Source organism: Halictus rubicundus, chromosome 5, assembly GCF_050948215.1.
Source record: "Halictus rubicundus isolate RS-2024b chromosome 5, iyHalRubi1_principal, whole genome shotgun sequence".
NCBI classification, from domain to species: Eukaryota; Metazoa; Arthropoda; class Insecta; order Hymenoptera; family Halictidae; genus Halictus; species Halictus rubicundus.
The window spans coordinates 11,444,125-11,472,100 of record NC_135153.1 but is presented as its reverse complement, the minus strand read 5'-3'; the positions used below and the strand labels follow the sequence as shown (position 1 = coordinate 11,472,100).

The following is a 27,976-nucleotide window of genomic DNA, read 5'->3' as shown; positions in this document are numbered from 1 at the left end:
TGTGCAATTATTATGTGGCACGCTGTCCCATGAAGTTCGGCTTCCCCGTGGCCCAGCGGTTCTCATCAGAGGAGGATTAATCCTGCCGGTTCAGATGAGACACTGTTTAGCGCGTCTCCAGTTGGTGACGATCGTAAACTGGAGTTATTGAGGCGCCCTTGATGCGTTTATGCATCTGCGACAGTGTTTGTCAACTGGCATATTAATGCCGTCGTTGCCACCGGGAATATTTAATACCCCTACCGTTTACCGTCTAATAAACCTATTTTTATCGTATATATTCCATACTGAGTTTTCACTATGGTTCACCAGTTCCTCTCAACTTGTCTGTTGTCGCATGCTGTCGTTGGGTCGGAGAAAGTTCAGTACTGTAACTGGTTAATGTCTAATAGAGCTATTGTTGGCGTTTATATTTGATACTGGGTTTCTACTATGGCTGGTCACTGGTTCTCATCACATAGGAAAATTAATTCGCAACTCGAAAATTTGAAACGTCTATATATACCGAGATCATAAACTAGAATATATGAGTTAATTATGATGTGTTTGAGTCTCTGGCGACAGTGGTTCTCAACTTTATTATTGACTCCATTATTATATGGTACCGTGAGGATCACGATGGCTTCATATTTCAACCGTTTACTGTCTTATAAAGCTATTTTTATGGCACACATTTCATATGGGATTTCCTTTCTGTTTAGTCAGTGGTTCTCATCACCTATAAGAATCAATCCTCTTGTTTTCGACTCGAGAATTCACTGTTTCAAACGTCTGTATTTAATTACTAACTGAACTAGTATTATGCAGTACCTCATGACCTGTTTAAGCCTCTAGCGACAGTGGTTCTCAGCTGCTCTATTATTTTGAGTCTATCATTAGGACCACGAGAGTTCAGTCCTTCAGTACTTACTGTTTTGAATAGAGTTAGTATTGCACGACACGCTTCACGTTCAATTTATGTCCTGTTTGATCAGTAGTTCTCATGTGGTTTGCTGTACGCTTGTCAGTCCCTAGGGGCATGAATTTTTGAATTGTTTACTTCGATAGAGCAGAGATGAAGCACTGGAGCAATTATTATACTACACAATTTCCGCTGGTCTTCCTCTTTTCCGACCGTGATTCTCACCTGTTGTATATCATTTTCTCATCAGTTTCTAGAAGACAGCATTCTCGAATTTGTTGTACGCTTTGGTAGACTGGAGATACAACGCATGAGTAATTATTATACTATACAATCCCCATTGAAGTCTGGCTCTTTTTGGTCTGTGGTTCTCATCTTGGAATTTTCGACATTCCCTCGCCGGGATCGCAACAGAATTTCCTTTAAGGATGCTTCCGGTCTATCCAGGATTTTATGGATTTTAGTACTCGGAATGTAATTAGAACGAAACATAATTGTCACTTCTCGAGGAGCGCTTACGAAGGTAGAGTTCAATTGCCGTTTAAGTCGATCGAGCTTTAACAGAATTCAGCGGCAGAATTTTAAACAATTTCAATATTGAAATTGTGAAGTAGATTCGATTAAATTGAAAATTGATTACCGGTTGAAATAGTGCCAGTCGTTGAGGCGTGTCGTTTCTCTCTCTCTCTCTCTCTCTCTCTCTCTCTCTCTCTCTCTCTCTCTACCCTTCCTCGCCCCGTCGCGTCCGCAAAAGTCAATTCTACCTCACGAAACAAAGGCCGTTATTAAATTTATTGTTGTTCCGGTGTACACATATATTTTATACGTACGCGTGTGCCGCTCCCGCTCTTCGGCCGCCGATATGGCGGCTGACCGGAGGTGTAACTTTTGTAATTCATCGTTCCGAATGTAATAAATCGGGCAGAATTACACTCGCAATCTGCGAGAGAGTCCGCGACAAACCAGTCCCCGGGAAAAATCTATCCATTTAAAAGCTGTCGCTTTTCAAACATTTACACGCGCAAACGTTCATCGCAAACGTTATTCCCGCGCCACGATATACATATATTCTCGCGTTGAAGAACTCGCCGCGGTGATATTCTTGGCTTTGTAATTCGATAAGCCGAGTACTCTGTCTACTGACGGATCCGCGTCGACGTGTTTGCGGATTAGCGGCCGCTAATATTACCTAATTCGACTATCAACATCGACGCGCTCGCGTGAGACGGCAGACTCAACGTTTGATTCTTCGTTTCAACTTCTTGTCAAAATTATTCGAACACACGAGGGTGGAAAGTGGTTGCGCACTTTGAAATTACAGTAGCCAAATTAGGAGTATCAGTCGAAGGAAGAGTAGCCCCCGAAGAAAATGATTTTGTCAAGGTCTAAATTAGCAATTTCCGAGGCCAAAAAATTCACGGAGGTTCAGGAGGACCCTTTCGAACTAGTAGAAATTTTTCTAATTTAGAAACCTTTTCCAGAACTTGTCCGTTTGCTGTTCCAGGGTGTTCAAGATGCGGCTGACGAGGGACACGAGTTTGTTCGGCGAGGACGTGGTGTTCGAGGGTTCGAGCGGCCGTGAAATCGCGTTCGATCCTCATCACGCCTACACGGGGACCCTAGACGGTGAGTGGCGCCATTGAATTCGCGAGATTCCTTGCAAGCCAGCTCGTGAAATAACGGGCTCCATATACGCGTCCGCGCCGAGGCGAGGATAATTCATGAAAATGGAACGCAGCCGCGCGAAGTGCGCCGAGAAACGGGGCCGGCAGTGTCTCGCGTTTGACTTTTTCACCTTTTAAACACGGTTACGTTCGCTTCGTTATCCATGAATGTCCAGAAACGCGGCGCGAGCGCGGCCGGTGCTCCGTGTCAAAGCGCCGCGCCAGGAAATAATAATTGCGTCGCGCGACGCACGACGGCCTGGCGGCCTGCTCTCGCGCGAAATTACATTAATGATATTTCATACTGCTCGACGGCAAGGAAAGCCACTTGCTCCAATTCGCGGACCGTCGACCGGCGAATTTTTCGCGCCGACCGCGCGCGTTCAGTCGGCAATTATCCGCGTCATGTCCGGTTTATTCCGGTTTCGACGCTCTGACATCCTGTTACACCAGCTCGCTGGCAACTACACTGCGATACTAAATGTGAAATAAAAGTTTTCAGCATCTCTCGCAAAAATATAGCAGCCATTTACGCATCTCTTTCTCTCTTTACCCCCTCGCACTACGATTTATTTTACGGTCGTCGTGATTAAAATTTTTTTGTAGTTCATAATTTCCCAGAACAACACAATTTATATCTATTTTATGCTTATATGTTCTCCAGTGGCTGTACATTAACGACAAAACAGAATTTTATTTCGCTTTAAAGGAAATTAATAACATTAATATATTTATTAGAATCCTCGTCACGAGCGTGACTGGATATTATAGTGCAAAGGGTTAATAGATGTTTTAGACACAAACGATAGTTTTATTCAAAACAGAGGTTCTCCTTTGCTATACTTTTTAATCAGAACGTCGTTTCAAGCAGTTATATTCGGAGCCGTTTCAAATCCCGAAGCTCGTCGAGCGTTTTTCGAAGCCCGGCCAGTAGCGCGAATCAATTATAAGTCAGCTCGGCGACGTTCATTCGCCGAGAAATGAATTCAGAATTTTTCCCGCGAGCACACGCGCGAATGGATTTCCCACGGCTTCCGCGCGTGACTTCATTTCCCGGTTTCGTATTGTTTTCTGTTTTCCTTCGGCAACGGTGTTATTCGATACGTTAATCACGGAATTTATTTAGTCGACGCGCGCGCGCTCGGGCAACGTAGTTTTTCGCTCAATGTTAATTGAAATACGCTGTCTTCAATATTTAAATTGAGTTGCCAGATGAAAATTCATGAGCTGCCGGCTACGGTTTTGTTGACAATGTTCCATTGAGGCAGTTGTTTATCGTTGTGTGCCAGGAACTCGTGACGTTGCGATTTTTTGGGAGGGAAGGGAAAAGCTGAGAGTAGCGATTCCCGGCTTTGAGGAGTCTGTACTGTGTGTTGTGGGAGTGTGCACAAATTTTTTAGCTTTGAAATTATACAGTTCTTATCACATCGAAGCATTTACTCTCCGTGTTTGTATGGTAGATACTGTTTTAATGGAATGAAATACAAATAGCGGAAAACATTGTTAATCAGAACAAGCGTGGCTATCGTAAATACGATACAATCTTCCATATCGCGCTTTAAAATAAAAAGGATATTTGAAAAATTTGAGGGATAAAAATATGCCTGATCGTACATCGACCGATTCTACTTGTTCTCTGAAGAGGGCATCCATAGAGTATAAGAAGTATGAGCTAGAATAGCAGTTGAAGATTTTTTAATCGACTCCAGTGTCCCGGAAATTTCAGTAGTGCATAATTTGTCTGACCAAACGCCGACCAATTCTACTGAAAAGAAACCTCTAGTTCTGTGGCCGGTTCACAGCGAGCCCGTCAAGTTAGACGTCGATTTTTGGCCGCGGATTTCTCCGAATATACCTACAGATTTGCGAGAACAATGGAAAGATAGCGCGGTTCTTGAAAGAATTGATCCGAGGATGCAGTGCGCGGCAGTCGAGGACGGAAGAGTTCGCGACGATAAACTGACGGTTGCAAAGAATGGAGCGAGCCCGGAGAGGAAGAAAGCCAAACGGCAGAAGGATCGTCGAGAGCTTATACACGTATCCTTTGAACCTGGCCCAGCCTTTGCGCGGTCTGCGGCTTCAATATACACGCGTTCACGTGTGCTTTGCGCGGCGAACCATCCGTCGAACCCTTCAACTGCATCTCGCCGAACGGTCGCGCTTACATGCGGTTTAATATCCGTGGAGGTACAGAGCCACGAGAATTGGTCGACGACGGGGAATCGACTCAACGGGAATTCGTGGGAATCCTCGGGAAACCGACACCACACCATTCCAATTACACCTGGAACAACTACTGTTTCGCTCGAACAGCCACCACTCTTTCCCGGAACACGACGTTTCAAAATGCTACATGCGTGAAAGAGTAGTAAAAAACTAATGTGAGAAATCCATGACATTTTCTGAGACCGTCTTTAAACATTCCTGATGCCTCATTCAATGTTTTAACTGATTTATCGTTCCTTTTCAATGAAAATATTAAAATCAAAAAACGGTGAAGAAATTAGAACCAGAAAGTTGATTTTCCAAAGCTGCGACCAAGAGTGGGCCCAAAAGTGATTTTCCCAGATTCAAATACTAATTCTCGACACAAAAATTGCGCTCACAGAAGAACCGGAACCGCGAAGTAGCCCTTTTCTCGACGAACCAGAATGTACCCCCTTTGATTCTCCCATTCGCTCGGTGACCTTTGTCAAATTTCCTTTGAAGGAATCTTTTAGAAAATCGCCAGGTCACCGAATCCACGAGAAATACTCGGAGAAAGCTCGAATGATCAATTGCCACAGGGAAACGAATTAATAACCGCGAGCCGAGCCGAGCCGAGCCGAGCGAACTCAACAATTGACCGGTGCAAGTGGTACAGGTCAACGGTTTCGCGGACCGTGGCGAGAATTCGTGTCCGCCACGGATGTAATTAAGCGGGCTGTCCGATCAGACGATTATTACACGATCCGTCGTCCATCAACGCGCGATTGTCACCGATAAAAAGTGTACCTCGGCTCTGGTTCCAGAGAGGAAACACTGTTTCGATGGGGGAGATTCAACGTTTCGCGCTCGAGATTCGCGTCACGCGGATGCGTTCCGCGCGTTTCATTCGATTACACCGATTTTAAAACGCGCCCGGGGGCCGGCTAACGAAATTTCAATAACGCGTGGCATAATTGGACGCGCGGCTGTGTGTGCGCGAGCGCTCGCGCGCGCGTTTCCGCCCAGAGAATTCCGCTCGCTCGGACGTACGCGCGAAATGAATTCACGGTTCCGGGCTCCTCTCTTCCTGGACCTCGTCACGCGGTTAAATTCTTTCAGAAATATCGCAGCAATCGAATAGCAGTGACCCCCACATTATTCACTTGTACTACTAACGCTTGAAGGACTTCAGCACACGTCTGATCAAACACCGTCCAATTCTACTTCGCCGATCAGGTTCTCTCGCCGAACGAATTCACGTTTCCGGCTCCCTTTCGAACCATCGTCGGCCGATAAATTCTTTAATAAATACCCGGGCGAAACTCCGCGGTCGATGAATTCCGCCGGCGTTCCGCGCCCGCGGGACCATTCACCGCTGTCCTCGATTCCTTTTTTTTCCCCTGGCGGCCTATCGTTCGCCACCCCCGCCGTTTTCTCGTTTTGTTTCTCCGCCTCGTTTTTTCTCGCCTGTACTTTTGTTTACTCTATTCCTTTTTGTTCCTATTTCACGTGTTCCCCGCCTTCCCTCGCATCCCTCGCACGGCCTCATACACCCTAGCAGACCCTGGCAAAACCTTCGTCGGCCCACACAGTTTCACCCTCCCCTCTTGTCTCGCAAGCTCCCCGGTTTTTGTATTCGTTACCCTCCCTCGGTGCGCGACGATACAGCAAGCCAAGTGGGTTATTGGATGGTTTCCAATATGCCCGCTCGCTCGACCACTGCGGCACTTTATGCGCCCTCATATCATTTCCACGGTTTTTACGGGGGTGGCCGCCCCTAGCTTGCCCTGGGGGGTGGCTTCCGGCTCGGGATAATTTTCGAGAAATTTTTGCCCGACTACCTTGATTGGAATGGTGAAAAGGCTGATTCGGAATCCTCCATCCACAGCACTTTTCACTTGCCAGATAACCCGTCGCCACGTTCTCGTGCCCTTTAATCGCGTTTAGTTATTGCTATTATAGTCTACTTTCGGCTCGATACCCGAGCAAGCTCGTTATGTTTATTAATTATTCGCGAACGGATGCCGGACTGTTTGCAGCAAACAAAGAGACAAAGAGAAAGAGAGAAGGCGCAGCGGATGATGTGTGCGCGATTAAAATTGAATGATGTATGCATTGCATTAAATGTTCTGCCGATCAACAATTGCGAATCGCTTTTCTGATTGATGCGTGTGAGACGCTAACCTGTAATTGGTTACGAATATACGAAAATGGCTCAATCTCTTCTCTTTTAGGAAACAGAATTTTTACATTTCCTGTTGGAAACTGGCATTTAAGACAATTTGTGTATCAGAAAGGCTAGAACTAAATTTTGCATCGGATTAGATTATATTTCTATTGTTTGTGGTGGGTGAAATAAATTTCTTGAGAAATTGTAAACTACAAATTTAATTTGATGTAAGTTAAGTTAATGTGTGTACGGAATATTGTACTTCGTCTTATCGTTACCGCAGCAGAAGTGAATCTCACTTGAGATTTAGAATGTTTAATAAAAATCAAGAAAGTACACTGACAGACCATATCTTCTGTGTTCAGACTGTACTTTCAGTCTCAGTTCAATGCACTTCAAAAATATTTAGAAAATGAGGTACATAAAATGTCCAATGTGAAAATTAAACCAGTCGTGTTTCCTGCTTACCAACCGCTGGAATTAATTTAAAAAATCCCCATTAGCCAGAGTGACCTCCGCGATAATCCCGGCATTTCCCGGTCACATTTAAAAAACAGTTCGAGAACCGTGTCCATCACAGCCCGACTAAAAATCCGCTAAAGCAAAGTGTGGACTCCCGGCCTGGCACCGCGCCCTTTTAATTTGATTTTCATCGCGTTCGCGAGTCCATTAATCCCGAAGGCGACCGCGCGGAAAAATTATTGGAAAGAACAACAGAACTTCGCCGCTGGAGTTAATGATCGGTTCCGGGGCAACTAATTAACACACCGCGAGGGCGATTCCCGATGGAATCTCTTAAATCCACGCTCCCAACGTTTCCGTTAATGAAGTCCGGTGGTTGGATTGTCTCGGGCGAGCGCGCACACGCGCATGTACGCGAGAAAGAGAGAGAGAGAAGAAAGTGGATAAAAATAGAAAAGAAAGCGGCGATAATGATATTTCTTAACGCAACAAGGGTTTGAACGAACGGAATGGCTGGCACGCGATTGCGTTAACACGCGAGAGCTGTTCGTTAGCGTCGATTCGGTGGGTCGTGAGATGCGAGTGCTCGCTCGAGGCTCGAACTTTTCCATTAAAAACACCGATACCGGTGTGCTATTCGGAAATTTCATAGAAGATAACGCGAAGTTAGGTCTCACTCGCCGCGCTGGGGGGGGGGGCGGCTATAAATATTCATGGGGCTGGCGAAGTAAATGCGGCGTCGCGGACCGGTGCCCCGCTAAAAGTACATTAATGTGACGAGTGAAAGATGAAAGACAGAGGGGAAACCTGATGACAGAGTGGCACAGCCTTCCACTGGCCAGGGGACACGAAAAAATTGGCCGGGTTATACGTTTTCGTAATTAAAAGTTCAAAGCGTCCGGGACAGGTTCGGTTACAGCCCTAATAACGCGACACTACCGGCCACCGGAGCACGGCACAGAGATTATGCTGTCTGGACTCTCCATCGGCGTTTTAAGAATATTAATGAATATTTTAATGAGTGTCCCGGCCAACAGGCAACGCGAGCCGAGGCGCCGCAATCAGTTGAAATTTCAAACGAGCCCGCTCTCGCGTCATGAAATATTAAAATGTCAAAGCCGCCATCCCGGCGCAGGCCATCGGGATCCCCCGTTACACTTACCTAGGGGAAATCGTGACACGTGAATACACACCCTTAAATATTGCCGGCGTCTATCGCTCCCATAAAATGCTCATTTTATGCAAGCTCCGCCGAGTTTTTAATATTTCCTTGCCGGAAGTGCGCGCTTTGCCACGGCCGGCGTTATTTACAGATTTATTCTGTTCGTGTATTTTTTGTGCACACGTTCCATTGATTTTTTATAGGTCGAGCACACTGTAACTTTAATCACTTTTGTATTTAAAGGTCCCGTGAATTGCTTTTCTAAACAAGCATGCAGGCTACACATTCTTTACTGCCCTATTTCAATTTTATGCTAAATTCACAGACGTTGAACAATTTTTGTGAACATTATTGGTGAAAGTATATGCGCTGCCTCTTAACACTAAACCTACCACGGTCAAAATGACTGGTTTTTTATTTCCCAATAATTGAAGTTATAAAAATGTTTTCGTAAGAAATTACTGAATTGACTTATTTATTTAAGCACATATTATAATGAAAATCATTCTAAGTTTAAGTAAATTCAATCTTCTGCTGTCTATAAGATGTTTCACTTTTATATGTTTCGTTCTTGGTAGGTTTAGTGTTAATTAATTTTGTATAGAGATTTTGTGGATCAACAAATCGCAAGTGCTATTAATTCCTTACTGTCTTTTTCCTTAATTTGTCTTTATATTCACAAGCTATGTCTTTTCGCTTATCCCAAAAAATCAACAGTCCAGAATAGAAAAATTGTTTAGAACGTTACGGGGTGATGTAGAACATTTTTGCAAAGGTAGTTGATTGTTGAAATTGTCCAGAGAAAATAATTGCTAGCGAAAGCAAAGAGTGCAAAAAAAACACAGCCTAAAACGCCGTTGCTATTTATTCCGAGCGTTAAATAGAACAACATAGGGAGACAGCTCCTGTTTGGTTCGTGCGGGCTCGTGTTTACCGATAATCAGACAATAATTAAACTATTTGTACACGCGTACCGATCAATCATGCAGCACAGGAACCATCCGTCGATTCATTTCCGCTCAAATATGTTTAATCATAGTCTACGCCGTCCCGTGTCGGATTCAGGCGGTTCTTCTCTTCAAATTAACATCGTATCGCTACGGAAACCACGTTGTTTATCAATTAATATGATTACGCTCTGCGCATCGGGTGTACTGATTAATGTATTTAACGAAGTAGCGATTCCTTTGGCTGGGAATCACTGGAATTGTATTGCTGTGTAAACAACGCTCGAGGAATATTGAAGAGTGCAGCAGATTTTTAACGTTTCTAATGTTTGTTAACACTAAACGTACCACCACCGGTCAAATGACCGGTTCTAGATTTTTTATTTGACAATTTTTGAAATTATAAAGATGCTTTCAGCAGTGAGCAATGATACAATAAATATCTTTAGTAGAGCACGCATTGTAATAAGAACCGCGCAAAGTTTAAATAAATTAAATCTTGTCATGTTTATGTACCTGTTACATGTATAGCTCGGTATGTTTACCGTTAATTTCTGTTCGTATTGTTTTCAACCTGTTAATATTGTTAAAAAAGAACAGAAAGGTATGGTCACAAATTCTCGCAGTGAATGAAATTTTCCCGAGTGAATCGAATTTAATGAAATTTCAAAGCAGCCCTTTCATCAGCCAGGGACGAAAACGGTCCAAAACAGGAATCGCACGATACTCCCGCTGGCACGATCTCCTCCCAGATCAGGAATCCCCGAGGATTCTGGGAACCGAGCCGAGAAAGTGCTGGCGAATCCCCGAATGTGCCGGTCGGATATCGCGACTTCTTCGCGAGGGTCGGGCAAAGAGCCGTCAGCTCGTAAAATTCGCCGCTAACGAACCCGGCAGGCACGAAACAAGGTTTCAATTTACGCGGAGCACGCCGGGACAAATCCCCCGGCGACGTAGTCAGCGATCCCGGGCTCCGTGGCTCTAATAAAAGACGTCGAATCGTGCGTCACTTAACGCGCTCGCGAAGATTAGCATCGAACGAGGCAGACAGACAGAGAGAGAGAGAGAGAGAGAGAGAGAGAGAGAGAGAGAGAGAGAGAGAGAGAGAGAGAGAATGACAACGACACAGGACGGATTGTTCGAGGGGTTTGGGGGGGAGGGTATATCCGAGAGGGGCAGGGTACAATAGCGTCGATCAGGTTCGCGGAGCGCTAAACAGCTACTTTGCAATCTCCTGCGGAGCTTTCGCCTGCTATACGCCGTTCGCGAGTCCAATTTTAATCATCTAAGAGTCGGGGCGAGCAGTCGTCGTCGTCGTCGGCGGCTGAGGCGGCGCGAAAGAGAAAGACGGAGAGCAACGGGGAGAGACGTCACTTACGAGGAATTGCAATTTTCTCTAAAGACTCCGGGCAAGACGAGAGAGGCTCCACGGCAGATCCCGAACCACCCGCGCACCGAGCACGGCCGAATTCGCGAGCGTTGCGCACATCTCCACCGAGCCATTTGTCCAGAGCAGTTTCCATCTGCGAACGGTTCTCATCGGCTCCACCCACGTCATCCGGCAGCCGCGAACAATCTACCAGTGGCTTCGGAAACTTTTCTTCTCGCGCTCGCCAAGAAAATAAAGAAGTGGCTCGTCGTCGTCCGTCGTCGTCGCCGTCGTCGTCGTCGTCGTCGTTGTCGACGCAGCTGCTGACAGGATCGCTTTCTCTTTCTCTCGTTCTCTCTTTCGCTCTCCCGAGCTGTCGGTCTCTTTCTGTCTGGTCCCGAGCAAGGGAAGGGGACGGTAGTAACCGGAGAAGAGGCAACTTCCCGCTTCCTGGCGAGCCTGGAACGCGCTCGCCGTGGGATGATCAGGGGCTTGTCGCCGGTATCGCTTTACCGGGACATCTCGTTAGCGACGACGCGTCTTAATTACGTTGTCGTTCCGGTCGGGTTCTCGGTCCGCTCTCTCTTCCCCTTCCCTCCCCCTTCCCCTTTCTCCTCGACGATGCGAATTATTCGCGGCACTGTTCCGCGAGCTACCCCGGCCGGGGCTGAGGAATTGTTTCCGAATCTTTTATCGCCGCGATCCCCCGCTGTTCCGGCTACAACAACCTTTCCGTTCGCCTGCGATTTTAATAGGAAAAGGAAGACATTTCTCGCAGAATTCAGACCGCCGGGTTTTAAATTGAATTTCTCTAGAGGAAGTGTGTCCAATGTGAGCCGAGTTATAAGCAGAATTTTCTTCCGGTCGTCAATTATCTCAGACGTCTGTCAATGATGTGGAAAGCGTGACTCCTCTGGATGGGTTTGGACTCGTTTGAGGATTTTTGGGAAGTTGTAATTATATACCAATGTTTTACTCATTCTGGACATCTTGAGAAGCTTCTAGAGAGGACTATTCGTTGCATGTATCAAATCATTGCGAGCAGTACGTATCAGTTAGTAGATATTGGCTCTCCTTAATTATTGACTTGTACTACTTACGTTGGAAGTGCGTCTGGTTAATCCTGATTAATTGTTCTTGATTTACTCTAGACTGATACGCAAAAATATTTTGCCAGGAATATTTCCCACACCTTGTTGACGTTCTAGAACAATTGTCGGCCGAAAAATTTGACGCATACTCTACTGGAAGTGATATGTGTCAAGCAGTAGCCAGACAGTAATGCTCAAGCACTGTTTTAGTCATGCTTCATACATTTCTTATAGCCTTGATAGATCTGTGCAACTAGTACGTGACCTATTAATAGCCAGGCTACCGCGTTTATTTCATTATTGATCTACACTACTGGACCAGCGAACGTGTCTGATTAAATAATGACCAATTCTGCGCTATTCATTCGGCTAATACTTGTAAATATTTGCTAAAGCCATTTTTCTCGCTCAGTGGGAGCTTTGGAACAACAGTCCCTGAAAAGGTGTCATGAAAAATTCACTGGCAGTGACAGCAGTAAGTCAATAGTCGGACAACAGTGTCTAATTAATTTTGCATACACAGCTCATGCATTTCTCATGCCTTGCGCAAGTAATGTGTGCCTATCAATAGTTAGGCAGCATTGTCTCCTTCAATATTGATCTGTATTAATGAACTGGTGGATCTGTCTGATCAGATAACAACTGGTTCTACTCGATTCGTTTGTTCTACATGTATGAACCCTACGTGGGCTTATTCTTCGCGTGTTCCATGAACCCTTCAGACGAAAAATCATTTAAAAGGTTTAGGCACAATTGTCCCAAAGCGGTATCCGACCAAACAGGGTCACCGAAGTAAATAAATATTCAATGTAATTGTCTTGTAACTGCCTGGAAAAACAATGGAAACTAAAAACAACTATCCAAACTGTGTCCACCAATTGGAAACACCCGTTCCGGAATTAGAGACCAGCTCATTTATCCTGTACACATTACAGAAGCCGTTTAACCCTACAAACTTCCCAGATCCAAATCGTGCTACTTTTCCAGCTCCGACTTGTCCAAAGTTCGAAGACTTTTCATCGGTGTACAGGAAAGACGTCGATTTTAACTTACCCCAAGTTCATGTCTCTATTCATCCACCCGTTGCGAAACTTAGGGAAGGAAAACTTCCAACGATTACAAAAACAGGAGAGGCCCTACTCGCTATCAGACTCTGAACTGTACCGAATGATCGAGGGAAGTCTCTCAAGACCTAATCAACCCTCGGATGGACACAGAAAGGACAGGGTAGTAGCTAAGAAAGAACAGGACGTACGCGGGCATTTCTCCCGTTTCTCGCCTCGCCCGAAATCGTCCATATATAATTACCAGGGAGACAAAGACGAGGCAGTTTAGGGTGAAGAGGGCGCGCTGAAGGGGTCGGAGGGTGGGTGAAGCAGGAGCGATGAGGCAGAGCGCGCGATACCTTTGAGGGCTGTACGTCTCTTTCGTTATGAATGAATCCGGCAATGAGTTGGCACGGTACCAAAGGATTTCCAGGTGGCCGCGAAATTAAGCTCGACCCCGGTCTGAAACCCTCGGCTGCAATCTATGCTTCACTGAATTTACTGTCCTCTGCTTCCATGACCCGTAGACGACTTCCAACCACCCCCCTCCCCTCCCCGTACCCCGTCCCATCCTCTGCGTCCCGCGAGCCATCCACCCCCTTTTCACCCCCTGACTCGCAACCACCAGCGCCGAGAGAGCGCGCGACAACCCCTCCCATCCGGTGTTCTAGGCCGCGCAGCCACACGGGACCTCCTGGGAGCGTCGTTTCTAACCTTCGTCTCGAAGTAAGTCCTGCCAGATGCTACCGGGGTGATTACTTCTTCATATTTTACGCTCCGGCGACCGCCGCCTCTCATCATCTTGTTCGCCGTGCTCGCCTGGAGTTTGCTTGAATGCTCCGCCATCCCCTCCACCCCCTCGCCCCCTATTCCCCCCTTATCCACCTTCATCCACCTCTCCCATCACCCCAGCTCAACGGTTTCGACCCCCTTCCCACCCCCAACCTCCACGATTTCCGCCGCGAACAGGTCAAGTCGCTTCTTCCCGCCGGAAACTCGTCTTCCGGTTGTTAATCGGACGATGAGGGAAAGGGTGAGTTGTCCCACCATCCCCATCTCTCCCTACCTTTATCTTTGTCCATATCAACCCCCCGCCCCCAACCCATCCCAATCCCTAAGGCCGGATGAAAGTTTAATCGGGATCGATCCTGGAATGCGGACGACGCGGTGCGACACTGCCTCTTCGGAATAGTTTCCCCTGATGGCGCGAAGGTGTTCGGGAATTGGGGTCGATGCTTGTCGTGACTATCTTTTTTTCTTCCAGTTTCTCGCTTCCCCTCGATCCTTTCGATCCATTCGATCCTCTCTCTCTCTCTCTCTCTCTAGCGCGCGCACGATTTCTCCCTTTGCCGTTGGGATCCGTGTTACGGGGAAGTTTTGATTGGACGACTGTTGGATCCGATGGGGTGACGAAGCGACTGCCGGATCCTGATGACCTGTAATGCCTAATCGGCCGACCTGGTGCTATGCTCCTTTCTCTTGCTGTCCTGGAAGTTGCTGAAACATTCAGCTGCTGGTTAAACGAGGAATTTTGTTTTTTGTTGGATTTTGGGAGTTTTTCTTTGAGAAGATTTATTGCTGAAAGGTCTGGTTGCGGTGTGTCTGATCATTTCCGGACGGTTCTACTTGAAAGTGGTGGATATTTTGATTATTGTTAGGTGGGTAGTCGAATGTTGTTGTAGTGGAAACGAATGGCATTGGTCAGACATTTTAAGACAAGTTTTGAATAAAGGCGTAAACAGGTATCAAATACATTACGGAATAAAAATGTACTTACTAATTCTGAAAAGTTCAATATTTTCAATATTCAAAAAATTGTAAATGTCTCAGCTACACGAACTTGTGTTACTACAATTTGATCTAACACCTTTCCTTCCATTCCACCAATCCCACCTTTAAGAGAATTGGAGTCCGGGTCCAGTTTGATCCAAAGTATTAATTTAGATTTTGACTTTTTAATCATTTGATTTTTCAATTTCTAGTTCCTAAAATCTCCAAAAATACGTTAGATTTTGTGGACCCATTAGTCTTGTATTAAAATACGTTACAAAAATAGATAAATAAAGCTGCGAACGGTCCTAAGCAACATTAATTTTTGTGTGAAAAATGTCTTGTGAGGGTTAATTGACCACTATATCAAAGAATCCATTACTAAAACGTGACCCTATGTCGCATAGCAGTACTGGGGACGGGCGTGGACGGCGTCGACCTTGAAACCGTGTCGAAGTCAATGGTTCACGAGTGTATATTTTGAGCGTACTTCACGGCCCCGTTGAATAATGGAGTATTATAGTTGAAGTTTCACGAAAGCTCCATTGTTCCGAACGGTAATCGAAAGTTCCGCGTGGCTGAGGAACAGTTTAACCTTTCGCGTCCCGTGTACGGGGCAGGAGGGCAACCGGCTCGTCGTGGCACGCCGGATCCCGGGTCTGGTAATGCGCTGCAAATTAGCTATCGTCTATCGCGAATTTACGTGGCTGCGCGTCCGGGGTACGCGGGCACACGTATATCGATTGCCAGGCGAAACCAATTTCCACGCCGTAGGGGAATGACGTTTAATAAAGTCGCGGAGCGCTATCCGCCACGCCGGATGGGCTGGACGACGCAACGCCCCGTGGCCCGAGATTAAAACTTTCGTCCCCCCCCCCCTCCACCAATTCCGTCGTCCTCGGATTGAGACCGGAACGAGATGAAACGCAGGGGTTAACGGGGAATCTTTCATTTTTGCATTTTCTTCAAGTATTAAAGAAGTCAGTTTTCTTTAAGTCTTTAATATAACTGTAGCACAAGCCGTGGGCAAAAGGATTTTCTAATATTCGTAACATTAACGTAGTTACAGGCGCCTGAACAATGCCGCCAGCGTTGCGGAGATGCTGGTAGTTGAATCTTTAAAGGCGTTTTTCTCGAGACCACATTTTTCCAAACGGTTGCCGTGACACGTTGAGTTCCAATTGGCCGAGTGACATGAAATTTTCAGAGATCCTTCAACACATACCCTGTTATCGTAGGAACTCACATTTTTCGAATCCGTTAATTTTTTCTTATTATTTTATCGTGCCGAATGCCGAAAAATATAAAGACAATCGGTAACTTAAATTCACGACGCCGCCATTTTAAATTTATTTGAGTTGGAGCAATAACTACATTCAAACTCGGTAATAAAGAACTTCGTTTTTTTTTTGTCTCTGATTAGTGGAAAGACTGGAATCATGGCGACCATCGAACCATGTTTATCGAAACACTCTATAGAAAAATATATAACTCGCGTGATTTTTATGGTTTTCACTCTAAAAAAATCACACATCTGCTCGAAATACCAATAAATATGTGCGCAAAATCCCAATGCAGAAGGTTCAATAGCTTTACCGAGAGAAATTTGCGCAGAAACTGGAAAATAAGAACACCCCCTTCATCTCGGGAACCGGCAGTTCGGTTCCGGTGAATTAACCGATTAAAATCCGGTCGCTGGGTAATTCACCGGCGTTTAACTCGTGCGATGATTGTTTCTCCCTCTCGGATATATATATTTCCAAGGAGAGTGAGAGGGGGGAGGGGATGAAGAAGCACGGCCACCGTAGGAAACGAATTTCTTCGACTCGAACGGGGGTGGATGTAACAGCTGGTGGTAACAGGATAATTACTTCTTAGCATTTCACGGCTCGCCGAGCCTCGGGCACATTGTGCGTCCGTGCTCGAAGGCTCCTCGAGGCCCTCCTCAAGACCCCGTGACTCTTCGCCCGTGAAAAACCAACCCCCGAATCGCTACGGCAAGGTTCGTTGCTTGAAATACCGGTTTCGGGGGATGATGACGCGCTTCAAGCAATCGCGCGATTCCGGGAACACCACTGTTTGGATGGTTAAATAAAATTTAGTAGTTGGTATTTGTTGGGATTCTATAATGGTCTTTCGAAAAACCACCCCCTCTCCCCTCCTGCTACCGACATTGAATTTAAGGTTGCCATTTCTATAAAGCAGATTTCCCAGATACTTTCAATGCTTGGTAGGTTTAGTTTTAAAGAAACTTTGTACTATTACAAATTAGCTAAAATGATTGGAGATGTCTAGAAACCACCCTCTACGAAAGATTGATACTCGTTGATGAATCCAGGGAATAGGAAGTATCAAGTAGACCGTTAAACAATACGTGAATTGTTCAAACTTAGATCGACTGATACGAGAACAGTAAAAACCATCCGTTGGAGCTGATTAACTTGAAATTAAAATTTCTATAGATTAAAACATGCAGTTTTTCGGTCGTTTCTTCGTCGCTATCGAAACGGTGTTTGTCGGGAAAGGGCTGAAAACAGCTGAAGCGTGGAACGACCGGAAAGTATCGGTCCGTACCGCAAAGTTACGCGGGGCAAATTCATTTTCACGAAATTCGGGGGACCGGCTTGACGCGTTCGAGGACGTACGGGGTTCGAAGCGGAACGGATTAACAAGAGGCGTCGGAACAGTGCCAAAGGCCTGGAGCGGCCGGGCGGTTAAACCGGCCGCGATAAAAACGTACGAAGCGGTTCATATTCATTTGCCGCTTAATTGGAAATTTACGGCCACCGGGAATATATTACGCCGGGCCGTATAGCGGAACTGTCGGCCGTAACTTTCGCGGCTATGAACTTTAAGCGCCGCGTATCAACCTTCTGCCTTCCTCGGCTCTCCGTTTACCCTTCCTTCCGCCCATCGTTCCCATCTCTGGTACGATGATACACGTTTTTAGGGCCGGGTAAACATTCGTCGCGGTCTCCATTCAACAATGTTCTCCCGAAACGAGGTGGATAAAACGGTTCGGTGCCGGACGAAACGAATCGAAACGGAACGGAACAGAACGGAATGGGGGGGGGGGGCATACATACGGCAAAAAGCAAAAACAACCCGGACAACGACCTTTCCGGTGTCTATAAACCGTTGCACAAGCGCTCGTAAACACCGGGAAACCGACTCGTCGAGACAGCGAGCCGGGAGCCCGGCGAGTTTCGAGCAACGGATTCGTTGTTCCGTCGAGTTGTGACGCGAGCGACGAGAATTTGTTACGAGGCGCGACCGGTAGGTTGTCGGCCGTTCCCCGAAACACCGTGTCCTTTGTACATTTATTTGTAAACGAGATCGTTCCGCCGTGATTTCGGACCAATTACTCTCCAAACAATGCCCCGCAGCTTACCAAATAACTTTGAAAACCACTCCGGTCCAATGTACATCAGTAGAGTCAAAAGATTTCCAATTAAACGTCGATGCCTGCCCTTTCGTTGTCCTATACAACTCGCCGGAGGGGCCAATTGCTTTCAAACAATGCTCTACTGCCTATCAAACAACTTCACAAACCGCCCAGTCACGATTTATAACGCTAACACGATGAAACTTGAATACGCGTCTCAATCAACGTTCGGCTGCCTTACTGTCGACCTACACTACTTCGGACAACATTATAGATTGCCAAATAACCTTACAAACGGACCGGCCCCAATGTGTAGCAATAGTATCAAAAAATTTCCTAACGCACGTCGATGTCTGCCTTATCGTCGAGCTACACTACTTGCTGGGGGCATACTTTGCTCTGATAGCTTCCGTAGCCTGTAATTCAGGGTGCCGACATAAAAAATAAGTGACCCAATGACAAAGCCAGAGGCGTGAAGGGGGCGGGAACAATTTCAGTTTCCTTGGCAGGGGGTGGTCGGGGGTTGAACGCGCGAGAGGGCGTAAATGTTGGGCGGATTTAATGGGGTATAAAGGTATAAAAATAACGCCGCCGGGCAGGGGGTAAAGGTGAGATACGGTCAGCGTCGCCGGTATTTCATACTAATGGCCAGATGTTGTCACCTCTCGTCGACCAGTTTGTCTCGAGGGGTGTGTGCGCGCGCGCGATCATTGGTCGCGTGAAGGGACTCGCCTAGTTGCGCGGATATTTTTCCGTGGCACGAAACACGTCGCCAGATAGCTTAATCGCGAGAGAATTTCTTTTAACTGGTGCCCGGTGTGTCACCTTCTTGAATTTTATCTTAAAGCACGACGATGGAACAGTACAGGCCGCACGGTTATTAAATTACTCCCGGCCAGGGGAATCTGATGCGATTAACTTCAACGAATCGAAAATGATGAGAGTCGTCGTGCTAGGCAATCTATATTCCAAGTTTCCAATTCGAGCATTGCTTCGCGCGGAATTTTCGAAGGAGACAGACGGTTCAATCTCGCATTCTTAGCTCGCCCCCCGAAGAAAACCGAAATCGATAGGAACCGTGCGACGAAAACACAGCACACGATTCCGGCTCCGACGAAAAGACGAACGGGCGACCAAAGGGTGGTGAGAGGGGGTGCGGCTGCGACGAAGAGGTTGGGGAATGAGAGTAGAGAAAGAACAACTGTTCACGGTTCGTTTGCAGTGCACAATGCAAACACACGTAGCGACGATACTGCGCGACAATGCTGCCTCGACGGAACAAGCTTTCAGGACTCCGAGATTCCCCCGTCGCACGGTTAAGTGGTGGTGGATACGCGTTTGCGCCAATAAATTTCCACCGACGAACAAATAGCCGGGCGGACGCCAGGATAACGCGCGACGCCGAGGCCCACCCATGGGAGAACCGGTATTAATTCATGCAAATTCGGCCCTTGAAGTACCCGGCAACTCTGTCAAACGTCGAATTTGCTTGAATCCGCCCCGGCGAGCACGACCCCACGACGAATCTGCCCGTGCGAGGTCTGTTTCGCCGCGCGATAACTCCCTTATGGTGCATATTTTAACAGAAACTACACTTTTTTGTTGTGATATGCAAATTTTCACGGGGATTTACTATGCAACGTAGGGAAAACAGTGTACGAAGTGTAATTGTTGGTATTCGGGTCAACGATGTTCGATAGTCCGCACACAATGTGCTGGAAATTAATGGGAATCTGTAATCTTGTTCTATGAAGTAGTATAAGTGAACTATTGTAGATCTGCGAAAATTCTTGCTTTTAATTCTTCGACTATCTAATGATAAATCAATTAATTGTCCTGCTATGGTGGCTAGAGGCTGTGGGTCAGAGTTTAGGATGAATAAAGGGAGGAAAATGTTAGTGAGGGTACAACAGGGTCTATCAAAGTCCGCCAAGGTCCATTATAATGACCACACCTAAAATTTTAGTACTTCAAGTTACTTAAAAACTGATTCTCCGTTTAAACGAATAATTCCAGCGCAACTTGCTAACAATCTCGATGAAAAACGTCCACCGTCTGATCAATTGCATGCTCGCACCACTTGCGTTGAATTTTACACGAATCAGCGAAGTTATCCGGTGAACGATTACGTGTTTACACGGCTTGCCGCGAACTTTCACGCAACCGGGGAAAGCTCCGCGGCGATAATCTTCAATTTTCATTATCCCCGACCTAAAAACAAAGCCAGCGGAGAAGGAGTGTTATTTATGGGGCAGTCATTTCCAGACAGGCTTCATCCGGCGCATCGGATCGTTTGTTATTTTTTATCGCGGTCTTTCCGCAATTATCGCCGTCGTTTCGCTATCGCCACGAGCGGTTAGGCGGTGCGGAAGGAGGGGGAAAAGGGAGAGGCGATATCTTCCCTTTAATTTTTCACTTTCGCGCGCGGCGCAATCGCCCCGCGGCAAGATTGTTGAGGGGCTAGATAGGGGCGGCTCGGCGCGAGGATCCCGCCGCTCGTAACTTACGCGAAATATAAATTAAACGTCGCGCGTTTACGCTGCTTAGTTAGCGGGAGAATAATAAATTCTAATGAAAAGCAACCGGCGCGGCACGGCACGGCTCGACTCGACGAATCCGCGGCCGCGGTTGCCTCGCGACGAGGCTAGCAAAGTCGGCTTCTCTCCCTTTGAAAAGTTACTAATTGCGCTGACAGGGGCGGCGACCGCTTTGTAGCTGACAGTCAACCTACCCCCTTTCACCCGCGATTAATTATGTGCAATCCGCTCCTACCGCCGAATGTTTACGATCCGCCTCAACAACGTTTCGAAATTGCTAAGAAACAATTACTTCCTCCATTACCAGCAAACTGGGGAGAGCTGCCAAAATACTTTCTACTCCCCTAAATAACACCGCATAAACTCACTTGGTATCATTTATCGTACCCCACGTCTAATAGCGAATGCAGTACTCGCAGTCTACTGTCTCTATAGTAAAATCGTTGTTCAACACCAAGACTGTGCTTTACACTTCTGCCGATTTCCACGAGTACCACATAAGTTCCTTAAAAAACGAAACATGTTTTCCGGTTTGAAAGATGCACGGTAATGTCCCCAAAAAGAGGATCGTTTTTCAATCAAAATCGCTAAAAATTTCCTCATCCCCGTCACGTTACACGAGCACCCCGTTCGAATGTTTGCGAATTAAAACGCAACGGGCGCGCTAAACGCTCAAACGAGACGTTTCCGGATGTTGTACTGTGTATTTGCGCAGCGTAATTTGTATAATACGATACCGAGGGTAGGAAATGCAATTTTCTGGCCTTTGAAGTTTTTCCTGCCGCTCCGCGAATATAATTATGTACTTTTAATAGGATATTTCGCGATGCAGTGTACGTCAACAGCGAGCACAAAACGTGGTTTCTCTCCTCTCCGTCTCTCTCTCTCTCTTCCCCCCTCTCTCTCTCTCTCTCTCCGCCGCTCTCTTTCTCTCGCTCGCAGCCTCGATTGATGTTAAACCAAGCCGGCACTCCGCGCCCGGGATCACGTTATTATTTGCAGTAATAATGGCGCACGAAAAGACCGGCTCATATCTCGCATAACTGGATTAGCTTCGACAAATTGAGTTCCTGATTGGCTCGGTCGTTCGATCAAAGTCATCTCTTGTATACGAGCATGTAACATCTAACCGCCGGGCGCGGCGCGCGGCACAGTGCATGTGCGGTGAACACATGCTACACGAATGCACGGTGAATTTTGCATGTAGCCCGCCCCCAACGAGATTAGAGCGGGCGTAAAACAATCCTACGGGGGCCTGTATTTTTCCGGCGAAAATGCCGAATAATGGGTCACGTCGCGTCGCGGCGCGTCCCCTTTTTTGCCCCGTTTCGAGAACTGAAAAACGGCACGTCGACGTTGCGCACGCCGATAATTGAGTTACAACGAAATTCCGAACGTTATCTGCATTTTTAATGCGCCCGCGTATTTTCATAAATTTCGCCGGCCACGTTTTCCATTGGGGCCCGCGTGCGCGCGCACGTTTCCACTTTACAGAATTATTATGCTACACCGTTAGTTCGCCGCGCCGTTTCGAAGTTGTAATCTTGTCAATGTCATCGCGTATTCGCGCGCTTCCGTCCATTCCGCGAATCGACATTATCAAAATTACGGATCCGTCCATATTTTCGCCGCGACCGCAGCCATTTCGCTCTGGCCAGAACTACGGTCAAATTTTATTATTAGCCTTCGCAACGTCCACCATCGTCTTTCGGCGCACGCTGCGAGCTGATGACGGTGTTTCCGCGTGTCCCTCTCCCTTTCTCTCTCTCTCTCTCTCTCTCTCTCTCTCTCTCTCTCTCTCTCTCTCTCTCTCTCTCTCTCTCTCTCTCTAGCGTTCTCTGTGCATGTGTGTAACTATTATTACGGCAATTTCAGCCAACCAGTGAATGGGCACCATATAGCCTGGCCACAGCGCAGCATTATTTACTCGCAATTATCTCTTTGACGGAGACGCTTACATGCCCTGTCCCTCCATATGTCGCCGATGCAACTAGAACAAAGCTGCGACTATGCTATTCGGTCCTGTGGCGAGCACATTTCCTACACAAATTTTTCACACCTCCACCAACCCTTGCCAACTCGTTGCGGTCGCATTATCCCTGGCAAAGTTCTCTGCAAGTAGTGCTTGGCTATCATTAGTCGGGCGACAGTATTGGAGCAATTATTGATCTACACTACTGAAATGGAAAGAGTGCCACTGTGGAGAGTGACCAGTTCTATTTGATCGAGTGGTTAACCAATTTTCGATCACTCTAATAGGACGCAAAATTAATTTTACAACACCGTGAAAAATACATGGGTAGTAGTATAGTACTGTGAAGAGTCAGTCTGTGACGATAACATTCTTTAAAATACATGTTCGTATGATGAGAAGGTTCGAGGAAGGTAATATCGTTGACAACGTCCATGTAGAATGTTTTAAAAGTAATCTGCATTTATCAGAAGCTAGACAACTTTATCTGCTTATATCATTGACCTGTACTACTCAATCAAGGAGTGTCCAACCAAATTTTGATGAATTCTACTTCTTTCAATGATCTTCTGAATAGAATTTCTACTGAAAGCATTCTGTATACATTGTATATACCAATGGCCAGACAACAGTAACTACTATATCATTGACCCGTACTACTTAACTAGTCAGTTGTCTGTCGAAAGATTGATCAATTTCAAATCACCCTTTATCAGTAGCGCCTGCCAATGGTCAGACAACCGTGTGTACTTTATCATTGTCAGTTGCCTGTACTATTTGGTAGTGTTACACAATGTAGAAAACTTTTGTTTTGAACTTTCCAAGGTAACAATGTGTCCAAATTGAACGAACCGCGGGGGCGCGATTGACACCTGTTCGGGGCATCTGCGGCGCAGAAAACGCGCGGTTATGACACGCTTATTTCGCGATTGTTGCTCGTAAATGTAACATAAGAGACGTCAATCAGCTCGCATCGCGGCCCGCGAATTGCGAAACATGCTCTGCACAGGAAATATGGGGAGCATGGGTTCGGGGTATCGGGCGGTATAATAATTCACAGCCGTTTCCACGAGTTTTAATTCGGTGGTTGGCATGCGATACTGTCACAGATAAGAGTAAAATATTCAACGGAACCGGAATCAGACACGACTGGAGGATAAAAGGCCGCGAGCGCGCGCGTGCGAAATCGAATGAAAACCGTTCGTATAAGCGACGTCCGTTTCAATCTGTTCAGCGGGAACTGCGGTGCTTCAGCGAGCGATGCCTTTGAAGGTGGACAAGAGGAATATTTCGAACGAAACAATAACCGCGACAGGCAATTCGAAACACGCATAACCAACCGTGATTCGATTTATAATAAAACATAAAAAAAAAACAGACGTCCGCCCGCTCAATAACCCGGTTTTTTAAACGTTGGGAAAATATTTGAAGACATGTTCGGTTTCAAAGACGAATCTGCACAGTGCGGCGCAAATCAAATATTCCTTTGTGCCGTGGACAGGTTTCGCAAATTGTATTAGCCGGCGGCAGAAGTTCCCCTAGATTCAAAGTAAAGGCTTCGGAACCGCTGTACGCTTTCAGAACGTAATTTTATTTTACACAACAATCACCACTCGTTCCTATAATTCTTTAGCAACAATAAGCTTTTGCAACGATCGATAGGCTCGCATACGTATCGTTAGCACACAAATCTTGGGTTTCATTTCCAGAAAATATTGATGCACTTGTTCGCAAGAATGCTTGACGCACACTTTTCCTGCTAACGAGTGCAACAGCAACAAATCGTGGCAACTAATTCAGTTGTTTTCTGTGATTAACAGGACCATCCTGGCAGCCACTAAAAATACACTTCATTGCATTTACAGGTGCCAAACTGAAACACTAAATTCAGGAAACACGAATTTTTAACCTTTCACCCTAGAATTTTTGTAATTGTTGGAGTAATAAAGATGCTTCTATTCGAAGTGATTAGCCACTTTTCTTTACTCATATATTGTAGTAAAAATCGCACAGAATTTAAATAAATTCAATTGTGTTGTTTTTATAAGGCAACGCGTACTTAACCACTTTTGGTGCTCGGTAGGTTCAGTGTTAGTAATAGAAACAAAACATTGTCGAACTAATATGAATAATTCAGGCTAGGAGGAACACCAATCTGCCTGGATACACGTGAAATTATCTGCGATTCCGAAGAACGTGAGAGGAGCACGGTTTCCATTCCGACAGGTTCGATCAGGATGGAGAAGAGCGAGGTCCCTGAACGCGTCATCCCGTGCTACAGCACCCGCTAATTATCGACAAAGTGCAGCGTTGTGTCGTCGCCGGCGGTGCGAGAGCATCGGGAGCAACGCTCGCGGAGCTTTGCGCGAAGTTTCGCAGAGGAACAGAGGAACCAATCAAACGGATTCTATCTTGGTGGGGCGGTTCTCCTGTGCGAATACCGACTAACAGCTTTCCCGTGGAACCATTCTTTTCCCGGCAGATTTGCGAGAGACAACGAGATTCCGGCGACCGGGAATATTTCCGAGTTTCGCACCCTGGGCCCGCCGATTACACGGATGGACGTTCGAATACCCGGGGCCGAACGGTTCCCGAGGAGGAAATCAAATTTTCCGGCCGGGAAACAGCCGAGAAACGCGGCCGACGCCGGAACAAAACAAATGTGCCGTGACCGCAGGGCGAACGATGAAACATTCGCATGGAAAGTTCGGTTCAACGGTAAAAGTTCCGGGCAAGGCCGGCTGCCTCGCAGGGATTCGTAACCGGCTCTTCGTCATAATTTCACCGGGATCGATGGATTTATGGTGGACGGAAACACCGGTTAGACCCCTCCCACCTTCTCTCTCTCCCATAACCACGTTTGAGTTACGTTACGACCGCGAACTCGCGGACGAAAGTCGATGCTGAAATAAAACCCACGGTTTCCGTGAAAATAGAATTTTATACTGAGCATTTTACTCTCTTGTTGTTCGATTAAATTACAAGGCGTATTTTCCTTAAGCAATTTTGCTTCTTTTCCGAGGAAAGTTTGAATTATTGCTCTCTTTCTCTCTCACTCCCTCGGAGGTCCGAGGAGATCGTGTTCAGAACTTACAGGCAATAATATAGCGGGATAAGTGGTACAGCTCAACTATATGGTAGTCGGACTCAATTATAACATAACCATTCATTTTCACATGCTTTACATAAAATAACGGTATTTTACTCAACGTAGTCTTGCTCTAATACAGCATAATATTGGCTCCATGCATTTCTGCAATCGTATTACTATTTATTTATTTAATTGATCACTTTCTATCGACTTTGACACTTTTAATGTCGGACATTAGACCACAAAAATCGTACATGAAGCTCGCAACTCGCTATATCAAACTTGAAACAGTATTCGATCGGAGGAACGCCAAACAAGTAGTGAAACTCAACGATAAACCGGTCGCATCGAATTAAAGCGCAACTAATCCGTATTTTCGCTCAACTGCCCCTCGAACGTCAAACTACAAATCCGCCAGAGATCACAAACATTCGTTCCCAAGCGAAAATATTAGCAGAGAATCAGGGAAATCACGGAGGCGTTCCCCCCTCACTCTTTTTCTCGCGAGAGCGCCAATTAATTTGCTCCAATTTTTAAATATTTCTCCCGGCCGAGCGAGCGCTCTCGCCTGCCTGATTGCGTGGCGCAGGCGCGCGCCAGCAAGCTGCGAATTCGTTATCGTTGAAATCGTGTAAATTGTCGCGTTTTCCTCGGAGCCCGAGGCTCCGGGTGACACTCGGAGTAGAACCGTCGGCCAAAATCAACGACATTTGCCGGGCGAGAGAATGATCGCGGCGCCGAGTCAACGGAAACTGGCAATTTATGCAGCGAGGATGTGGCGGTTCACTTAGCTCTCTCTCTCCCTCTCTCTTTCTTTCTCTCTCCCCGGGCACTCTCGAGAGTCTCCTATTCTTTATTTCCCAGCGAGGCCGAGGCCGGGAAAACCGTTTTTTCTCCATTTGCCAACCCGGGGGGAGCGATTCGTCGAGCGGGAAGAGGATTTACGATTATAATTGAGCCGTCGATAAATCAGACGCGCCTCCGCACGCAGCGGACAAGGAGAGCAAGAAACGTTTTACTTTCGCGAGCGCTCGATACGGCTCCCGTGTCGATACGAAACTATTAAGCAACCGGGAGCTTTCGTTTATTTTTTATTCGACCTCTCCGTTGCACGCGGCGTTGCCGAACGTTCGCTCACTCTTTCGTATAAATGACTGTAGCTTCCGTAATTGCGATCAGATGCAAACAATTTTGATGCAGGTAATGTAAGCAAGGTGTATTAAGCACTTTCAAGTAAAATTCATCGTGATTTTTTGGCGTCTCTATTTGTTAAATCTACTCAAAGTCACGGAAATTCCAAGCAAACATGATAATATACAATGAAATAGAGGTTCGAAAAAGGGTGTGTTTGCATGTTTTCAACGTAGTATAACCAGATTTAGACTAACATTTATCCCCATTCTAATAGGACAACGAAAACTACGCTACTTTCATGAAAAATGAAATTTTCCTGACACAATGTCGTCTCTCTCCCCTCTATTTTCGATAAAATACTTTGTCAATAAATTTCAGGTAACCTACAGCAAAATCTGGGCATGTCACGGCAAAGTACACACATTTAAGAACAAAAACGAAATTTCGCCGTGTTGAAAGCTGGTAAAAAATTGTTATCCAGGTTTTCGTGCCACGAATCCAAATTTTTCCGACGTTTGGATGTCCATCGCAATTATCGATTATTCCACGGTATTCTTATAATCCCGAATAATCTGCGCGAACAGTTTGCGAAGGGATTTCGAAGTTCCCGAGGAAAATAGCGATCTCGCTGCTCCAACACCCGGTCAGAATACCAAACGCTGTCAAAGATTCTCCCCTCGGAGCTTCCGAAAGGTTTCGCCGACGGAGAGGTTTGGATTAAAAGTGAGGAGGGTTAATATTTGTGTAGACTATCATCAAATTACCGAGCTCGACCACGACCGCGGTTGCCGCGGGGGTTGGGAAGACGGTCGGGGGTGGTTTTGCCGGCGGACCGTGAAAAAGGAATATTAACCGCGCGGTGAAACGAGCCGTATGTATGTATATGCCGCTCACGTAAGTGGATTTTCATGTAAAATATTTCACGGGGTACGTCGGTCCATCCGTATATCTGAATCACACGAGATACTTCCTGCCCAAGACCCAAGGCCGCCCGCCATTTTAATTTACGCTCCATCCGTCTCGCTCCTAATTTCAAACATATTTCCAAAATGTCATCGAGTTTCATTGCCTCGATGATCGCCACTCCA

General features: G+C 46.4%; 1 protein-coding gene across 2 annotated transcripts in view; it reads left to right on the top strand.

The window, feature by feature from the left end:
• Positions 1-27,976, top strand: part of LOC143354385 (disintegrin and metalloproteinase domain-containing protein 10) — a 233,678-nt gene that overhangs the window by 82,954 nt on the left and 122,748 nt on the right. For both annotated transcript variants that reach the window (XM_076788428.1, XM_076788427.1), the window contains exon 4: positions 2,406-2,527. In XM_076788428.1, the coding sequence (XP_076644543.1) occupies positions 2,406-2,527 (122 nt within the window). The remainder of the gene's footprint in view (positions 1-2,405; positions 2,528-27,976) is intronic.